Genomic DNA, 8909 nt, shown 5'->3' with positions numbered 1-8909 from the left:
ATTATGGTGATGTCAAGTATTACAGGTAATAAATCATTCTTTTTAAAATGCTGCCCCTGTTTTACAACCATCGATTTCAGTGTACACATTTAGACAAGAATAAACAATAAAATATTGTTAATTTTTCCTTTTTATAAATAAATAAATAAAGTGAGGACATATACTCACGTAATCTTGCAGTGAACAGCAGAAATAACCCATCTTTCATTAATCAGAGATGCTCCACACCAGTGTTGCCCATTAGAAGTAAGGTAGACTTGCCAGGGCTGGGAGTTGGGTGGACATTCATAACCTCCAATAATTTTCTTACCTGCGCTACAAGCTTCTGAAAAAAAATAGTGAATTTTTGAACACAGAAAAAAATATTACAAGTAATTTTGCACAATGTGCATGTTTCTGATATTTGTTGGTCTGTCATGTTTACAGTTAATCTATTCATTTTTGTAGTATGAATCATAGTAACGTTAAAGACTATTTAAGGAATATTATAGGTCAGTGTAGATATAAACTATAAAAACTGACATGGATAATAACTAATAAGAGAGATCTACATACCCACAGTCAGATGATTCTGTCATATAAAGAGGTAGTTGTCATTCTCATTCTCATCATCACCTTTTCCTCTGCATCCTTTTTCCATTTCCTTCTTGATCAAACCATTCAAATGACTGCCTGCTGCATGTCAATATCAGTCTACAAATGTTTTAATGTTGAATTAATTACAATGATCCAATCACGCAGTCATTCATTCATGTTATCCTGTTATTGCTATGTCAAGGCAATAAACAGCTAGTTTAAGCAGTGAAAAATATTAGGCCAAATATTAATGCTTAAAACAATGCCTCTCAGATTACAGTGTATCTAAGGGGTCCCAGAACCAAATCAGGCAATCAAGTGATTAAAACATTAAGTGCCAAAATTTACTCAGAAAGGAACAATCTATTATTGCATTTTTGAAGGCATCCAATAGCCTTGGGTGTCAAGTAATTACAATTAGATCACTGAGTATTGCATGATGTGCATGATGTGTAGTGTTTAATGCACATGATGTCTAAAAATGAGCATATATCAAACTTCCTGTCTTGCATGCTTCATTCAATGCATGTGAAGCTCAGACTCCCCAAAGAAATGACTCTCCTAGCCCTGGTGTGGACTTACAGTGGCTACAGGACTTGGATAGCCTGAAATTTGTATGTCCCAAGTGTCTGAAAAAACATAAAACACTATATCCATATAAAACAAAGGATAGAAACAATTTTATTTGTTCCAAGCTGAATTTAATTACGGATATTTCAGAAAAATGACCCTGTAATCAAAAGGTCCAACTTGGCTGAACAAATAGTTAATTGTTAGCTATGGTGGACTGGACCCAGTCAGTGTAGCGGCACACCTCAGCATAAACCCCAGGATAGCCTCTTTGAGCACAGCCATAGCCCCAAGAAACAACTCCTCGCAGTTCCCCATTACACGCTTGGGCCGCCAGAATCACCCTGTGAAAGTTTGGAAAATAAAATTAGAAAAGTGTGGTTTTGTATGAAAATACATAACACATGTAAAGAAACGACTATGTCAATAACATACCTGACATGAGTCTTTCCTCCCTCCATGAATCCAGCACAGAACATGTTATTAGTTATTTGCCATCCATACGCACTCTCACACTGCGCCCTTGACAGTACAGGCAAATCCAAACACTGGAGTTTATCAGCATAATCAACTGGAAAAAGAGGATATGAACAATGTTAAAGCTTTACATCTTGTACATACCGAAATGTTGAATGAATCTTTTAATAGCTCATCATATTAAATGCAACCAATGGTACTTGTACAAGAGGGCTTAACAGTTCATTAAACAGACAAATGTACATATTAGATGCTTTACTGAAATGAAAATGTTTCAAACAACCACCACATAATTATCTGTTGTGTGACTCAGTGCATTGAACTGTATCTGTTTCGTTCCTGAATGAAGTAATCGTCTTTGAAGTAATCAGTTTAGTGAATGGTTCAAATGACTCACTCAAAAAGACAGTAAAGGCTAGGATGCACTACACGACTTTAAAATCGAAACAGATTTTAAAAAACAGCCATCATACATTTGTAAAGGTTTATAGAGAAAAACTGTGCATCATACACTAAACCAGGGGTGTCAAACTCAATTCCTGGAGGGCCGGAGACCTGCAGAGCTCAGATTCAACCCTAATTAAACACACCTGATCCAACTTATCAAGTCCTTCAGGCTTATTTGAAAACTACATGGTATGTGTGTTGGAGCAGGGTTGGAACAAAACTCTGCAGGGCCCCGGCCCTCCAGGAATTGAGTTTGACACCCCTGCACTAAACAATGGAGGCTCATACACACTACCACGTTTTCAAGTCGTTCTGAACACTTACACAATAATGTGTATCTTTTTTTGTTAGGAGACGCATGACCAATACTATCTCAACTAAAGACGGCTAAAAATAACGAACATGTTTGACATCCTCCGACTGGATGGAACCATACTCTACATACAAAATCGCCCCTTATACATACAAATGGCTGACACCTCAAATAGTAGGCTATATTAGGATAAGGGGGAGATTTATCACATCTTGCCACTCAATCAATCAATTTTGAAGACAGAACTAACTGTTTTATAACACAGAAGACTTTCATCACTCAGCCTCCATTATCTCACCTCCAGTGGTGATCTGTTTGCCCCATCCAGAAACCAAGCACTGCTCCCCAGCAAAAGAGCAGCTGGTCGCCAGAGGGATTGGCTGAACATACTGCTTGAAGATGGCAGGCTCTTTCAGCTTGATCAGCATGAAATCATTGTCATACGTATAATCGTTATATTTCGGGTGAGGAATCACTTTCTCTGCCCCAATCCGCTGCTCTGTGCCTTCTTCAGTGTACACATTGTGCTCTCCCAGGTGGACAGTAAGACGGGAAGCTCTATTTGACAAGGACCTCGCACATTACTGGGCTGTAATACAACTTTTATCAGCAATATTGTCTATCTACATATTACGTCTATGGATAAGCATCTCAAATGATTGGTTAATGTACTCATCTTTATTACAGAATGAAATGTGTAACTATTTTTCATAGCCTTTGATTTAGAAATCCTGCAGCCGTTACATTATACAGTCATCAATTTGAGTGTACACATTCACAATACACAATATTTTAACAAGTTGTTTGATGAGGTTTAACATAAAACGTATGATATATTCACGAAAGAGCAACATGAAACAACTCCCAATTAGTGAGACAATGTTTGTCTTAAAACTCTTTTAAGTCTTTAAGGCATTCAACACACACTGTATCTATCAGCAAAAACAACAACATGTATAGTATTTTTAGGAGTGATCATTTGAAATTACCATGTTCCACTGAAGTTTCAGTGCAAGTAAAAACATCTTGAGGTCCAAAGTTTGATGATATATCAATGCAAGTTTCAGTCCACAATTATTATTATTATTACTTGGAATTTCTTTTCCATCTGGATGCATGCATATTTTGTACCTACTCAAGTAATGTAATGTTTAATTCCTGGGTAATCTTACACATTCTGAAAGTGAATCAACTTAAATAAATTAAAGGATGGTCTATTATTAACAAACCAACCATAAACCTTCACAATCACCACCCACCCAAGACTTGACGAAATGAAATGGTAACACAACTGTTCAATTTACTATCAAGGGTTTTTCATTTGTTCAAATGATGAGCTATTCTCATTATGATTCAACATGCCAGATCTACACAAATAACACTGCCTCTACTGACCAGTTTGTATCTTATTCCTACATTCTTAATGTCATTAACATGACTTGAGGGATTTTATGCAAGGAACATAGCATTATATTTAAGAAATAATTTTCTGTAGTCACAACATTTTCAAGAGAAACATTAAACCTCAACCCCAATGTTTTTCAATTAGTTGAAAGATGAAAAAAAAAATTTAAAAAGGAAAACCAAAACCTAACTTTTACAGAAATGTGGTTTAAGCTGTAAAATGGTGATGTCAATAAAGAAACAATGACAATGGCACGAACAGATGCTGTACAAATCACAAATCAATGTCTAGCAAGACAAAACATAAGATTTAAGCTGTAATGCGTCCAAAAAAAGCAGCTTTTTAATTAACATGTACAACAAATATCTAACAAACACCTTGCTAGTTTAAATTAAGAGCTCTTTCAAAGTACAAGGTGATAGAAAGCAACAGAGAAACTAAATTGAGTAGTCAAAAAAAAAAAGAAAGAATATAAATCTTTAAAATCCCCTAAAATACACTGAAACACTTTGCAGAGGTCTAAAGAGATTTTAAAGGGAGTAATAGAAATGTACAACTTTTATGTAAGTAATTAGAACACACTATTTAGTTTAAAGGACATCTGTGATAATGCTTTCAATTTAGCAGACATCTTTCTCACTACAACAATTTCAGCAAAATTGTAGAATTTAAAAGCTGATCGTGGCATTTTCCTTCCTCTTTAATACATACAGTTCTTCTACTGTATACAAACACTCACAGCAGGTAACAAAAATCTTGAATCAAGTACTACATTAAATCAGTGTAGGTGCAGTAAACAATGTACCAGAAACCAATGTCCATCTTCATGCATTTTTTACACATTTTAGAGCCCACGTGCGTGTTCAATATAATGCTGATGCAGTTCTGTTTCCTGTTTGAAGAATATCCCACACTCAATGCAAGTTAGGTTAACAGCGCCTCTTACTGCGGAAGTAGAGTACCTGTCTTTTAGCTCTTTATCACCCAAGCACTCCTGATGGTGATCAATAAGATTTCTGATATCAGTAAAGGTCTGTGAACACAAAGAACAATAGTGCAGCTCCACGTTTTTGTGAAGAGTCTGGTGCTGCTGCAAAGCACGAGGTGACAAGAATGCTTTTCCACAGTGTTGACATTTATGGCTACTGAGTTGTGGACTTACAGGGGCTACAGGCAGCTTGACTATAGACTCGGATCTGTGCGATAAAGCTTGCAGGTTATCTGAAGGCCCAGGTGCCATGGAAGCACTCAGTCTGTATCGCAGTTCGGTTGGGAGACGCTGGCGTACTTCGTTGTGCCATGCGAGATGCTGCTGAAGCTGGTGTTCAGTCCAGTAACCGCGGCAGCAAAGAGCGCAGCAATGCGGACGAGTCTTCGCCACCTCGTTGTGAGCGTTTAACTGCTCCTCACTGGGAAATGCTTTAGCACATTTATCACATTTGAAAAAACATTGAGTGAGTTCTACGTTTCGACTACGCTGTACATGTTCTTCCTCCATAGAAGTTTTCAGCTCTTTCTTAGTCGACATTTTAGGAAGGGTCCTTTCAGAAGCAAAGGGCTTCTCATATGCCAAGCGCTCTTCTAGAGACGCAGTGGGTTGTTTGCCAACCTTGTGGTGTTTCTGCCATTTGTGTGCACGAAGGCCACGTATGTTCAAGAAGCTCTTATTGCAGTTGGAGCACTGATGGCGTCGCACCTTAGTCTTCTCTCGTTTAGTAACATTCGTTTTGGATGTGTATGATTGTTTGATGGGTGTAACCAACTCATCTGTATGGAGGATTTCAGACTGTAGTTTCTCAGTCTCAGTAGGCTTGCTGTGATGTTCTGCAAAGTGAGTTGTTAGAAGAGACCCACTTGAGAAAGACATCTGACAATCTGGACAGGTAAAAACACTAATTGATTCAGGAACTTCGTGCTCTTTTTGGGGTTGAGCCTCCATGGGAGGGTGATGTAGCTGATGCCGGCGAAGAACACAAAGGTAAAAGAATCCTTTCCCACATACATTGCATAAATATGGTCCACAGTCCACACTTTTCCTTGAGTGCATCTTATTGGTCTTTGAGAGAAATCGGGCAAATTTTTTGTCTTTGTGCCATCTCCTATGTGTGCCTAGAGCCGAGTTGGAGCTAAAATATCTTCCGCATTCAGCACAAGCAAAAGACGATTTTGGCAAAAACGTCTCCGACTTTACTTTGCCAAGCTTTAACTGTTTTGCCGAGTGGGAATTCAGCTTTTTAGATTGGTGACCTTTGCTATGAATTCGCTTGTGAAAATTAAGCGCACCAATTACCGAAAAGCTTCTGCTACAGTCCTGACATTTATATTTCAAATCCAAAGCTAAAGATGTTTTCTGTTCTCTTTCAGAATCAGCTGAATGAGAAGAGTCACAAACATCTTCAGCTTTTTGCAAGGATGCATCTATCCCAACCTTTCTACATTCTTCTGGAAATTCCACATTGTCCTCTAGTTTTGAACAGTGCTTCTGATGATTTTGTAGTATTGACTCAGATGCAAAAAAAGCATAGCATGTCGGGCACTGAGGTCGCTCAGATGAGTCAGAGTCAATTAAAGGAAGGCCAGTCTCAAAGCCATGACTTTTCATGTGAAACTGGAGGGCCATGGCACGGGAGAAAACTTTTCTGCAGTCAGGACATTGGTAGGAGTTCTTTTTCAACTGCTGGACTTGATAGTCAAAAGATTTGACAGCAGGTTGGACACCTTGGGCGTCATGGACAAGCTTGTGTCTAAGAAAACAAGCTAGCATGTGATATGATTTGCCACACACCTCGCATTTATGTTCCTCTTTTGAACTCATAGGGTTCACTTTTTTATAACCACCCCTACGACCCCTTTTCTTGCGTCGTATGTGACAATTCTCAGAGTCTGGCGTACCGGCAGGCCTCATCTCAACATTTGCACAGTCCAAGTGGTTTTGCTTGTGATGACAGAAAGCTCCCAAAGACCAAAAACCTTTACCACACTTTTTACAGTGATGAACTTTTGGGCCTAAAAGTGACTTGGTTGGGTTGAAATGCTTTGTCTTTTCGCCTGTGGCACTGCCACAACAAACCTTCCGGTGGTTGTACAGACCACTTGCAGTCGCATAGCTCCTGTCACACTCCAAGCAAGCAAAGGGTTTTTTTCTTCTGTTGTGATGTTGTTGGTGAGAATGCAATGCAGACAGTCGGGAAAAAGACATGCCACAGTCTTCACATTTAATATTGTTCTTTTGCAGATTTGCAAGTTGGTACGAAATAGACTTATATGCTACTTTATCCTCATGCTTGCCCATGTGAAAGTAATGAGCACTTTTGGAGGCACTTTCATGGCCACAAACCTCACATGTTAAAAGGGTCCTCTTAGTTGGCATCAACATGTCAAACTTCTGCCTCCCATCTGATTTTTTTCCCATGCACCCTTTGTGCCAAAGTATGTGACAGCGCAAGGACAAAGCCTTGACAAACTTTCGATCACAATGTGGACAATTATACTTTGCCTCTTGAGGACTTCTTTTGCTTATCAGTTCTGCATTTATTAATGGTTCATCATTTAAGTGCTCATAATCAATCTGTACGATTTTGACATCGATTTCTGGATTCAACTGCAGGGAGGAGTTGCATTCAGTTTGACTCGAGTTGAAGCCCAAGCCATCTTTTTCCTCATGGTCTGATTCACACACTAACTCAAGATCAGGGTTTTGATCCTGAGAGAGACCACTGTTGTTCTCATAATCATCTGAAGCCGTGATCTGGACAACTTCATAATCGACATCTACGGCCTCATGCTCTTCTACTGTGTTGTTGCAGTTAAAATCCTTCTCTTGAACTTGAGCATGTGATATGTCCCGAGAATGAAAAACAACACTGTCAGCATTGTCATTCTGATATATTTTTACTGGGTGAGTGGCGGTGCTCATGTCAGACTTCTTCTCCATGAGGTCACAGAACACATCAGTATGACAGAGCTGATGCGACTGCAGGGCAGATGCTCGCGAGAACCGACGACCACACTCCTCGCACTCAAATGCCTTCTTCTTGAGTTGAATAACTTGATGAAGAAATGATTTTGCTGGGAGCTCTTCACTGTGCGCCAATCGTTGGTGCTTATTGTAGAACGTAAGTGAGGTGAAGACCTTGCCGCACTCAGTACATTTATATGGCTGGCCATTGGAGACAAGTTGTGCCTGTCTTTTATGCCAACGCTGATGGCACAACAGAGCCACAGAGCTACCGAAGGTCTTCCCGCATTCAGAGCAAACAAACGGATGCTTAATTTTCTCCTTCACCTTTCCTTCTGAACAGCTGGTTGAGAATCTCTGGTGCGTGCCAAGGCCAGACATGGTGCGAAAAGATCTGCCACAGAAGCACTGAAAAACCTTTTGCTCATGCTCCTCATTCTGTTCAGAGCTTGTCCCATTGTCTTCAGATTGACCTGGAGCTTCATTAAGTGACAAAGGTTTCTCATTTTCACAGCTTTTGGATTTCACTAGCTTTACCTCATGACAACGGCGATGTGCGTCAAGAGCTGAAGCTCGAGAGTAACAGCGTCCACAGGTGGGGCACTGAAATGACTTTTTCTTTAGATGAGCCAGCTGATGAAAAACTGACTTTGAGGCCTGTTTATGTGAACGCTGATGGTTGAGACAATGACCAACTGTGGAAAAAGCTTTACCACAATCCTTACATTTGAAAAGCTTCTGCCTTACTGCACCCTCACCTATCCCCTGTTTAATGACTTGTTTGCGGTGCTTCAGTTGATGGCTGAAAAAGCCTTTCGATCTTGAAAACCTCTGTCCGCAGAGAGCACAGAACAACGTTTTCCGGCCTCCGTCGGTCGAGATGAGCAGGTCATCCCACTGCGAATCTGTGTCCAAGCAGACTATGGGACCATCGTGGATATGCTCGCTGTGATGCCCCAGGTAATCCTCTTTGTTCTCAAAGGCCTCACTGCAATCTTCACTGCGAAATGGCCAATCCCCTAAAAACAGAAAGGGGAAATGGGAGGTCAGGGCGACTCCTGTTGCCAGAGGAGAGAGAAAAATGAAAGTATAGAGGCAACAAATAAAATTAAAATAAATGTAAACTCGTGTAAACTCCAAACGTTCAAGAAAATTATATATAT

General features: G+C 39.8%; 2 protein-coding genes and 2 pseudogenes across 2 annotated transcripts in view; all 4 read right to left on the bottom strand.

Annotated features, from left to right (window-relative positions):
- Positions 1 to 640, bottom strand: part of LOC107657599 (trypsin-3-like) — a 7050-nt pseudogene extending 6410 nt beyond the window's left edge.
- A 684-nt stretch (positions 641 to 1324) lies between these two features.
- Positions 1325 to 3059, bottom strand: LOC107657597 (trypsin-3-like; annotated as a pseudogene).
- LOC107657675 (myb-related transcription factor, partner of profilin-like) overlaps positions 2176 to 8909 on the bottom strand; it is a 24565-nt gene continuing 17831 nt past the window's right edge. The window contains exon 6 of the transcript XR_001630710.1: positions 2176 to 2186. The gene's annotated coding sequence lies outside the window, so the exon portion shown is untranslated. The remainder of the gene's footprint in view (positions 2187 to 8909) is intronic.
- The window catches only part of LOC107657673 (zinc finger protein 91-like), a 6280-nt gene continuing 1664 nt past the window's right edge, over positions 4294 to 8909 (bottom strand). Inside the window, exon 2 of the mRNA XM_016445852.1 lies at positions 4294 to 8765. Coding sequence (XP_016301338.1) covers positions 4633 to 8765 — 4133 coding nt within the window. The 3' untranslated portion in view covers positions 4294 to 4632. The remainder of the gene's footprint in view (positions 8766 to 8909) is intronic.

This window comes from Sinocyclocheilus anshuiensis, unplaced genomic scaffold (assembly GCF_001515605.1).
Source record: "Sinocyclocheilus anshuiensis isolate Anshui unplaced genomic scaffold, SAMN03320099.WGS_v1.1 scaffold43, whole genome shotgun sequence".
Lineage (NCBI taxonomy): Eukaryota > Metazoa > Chordata > Actinopteri > Cypriniformes > Cyprinidae > Sinocyclocheilus > Sinocyclocheilus anshuiensis.
The sequence above is the reverse complement of the archived record's forward strand: the minus strand, read 5'-3'. Positions and strand labels throughout refer to the sequence as shown.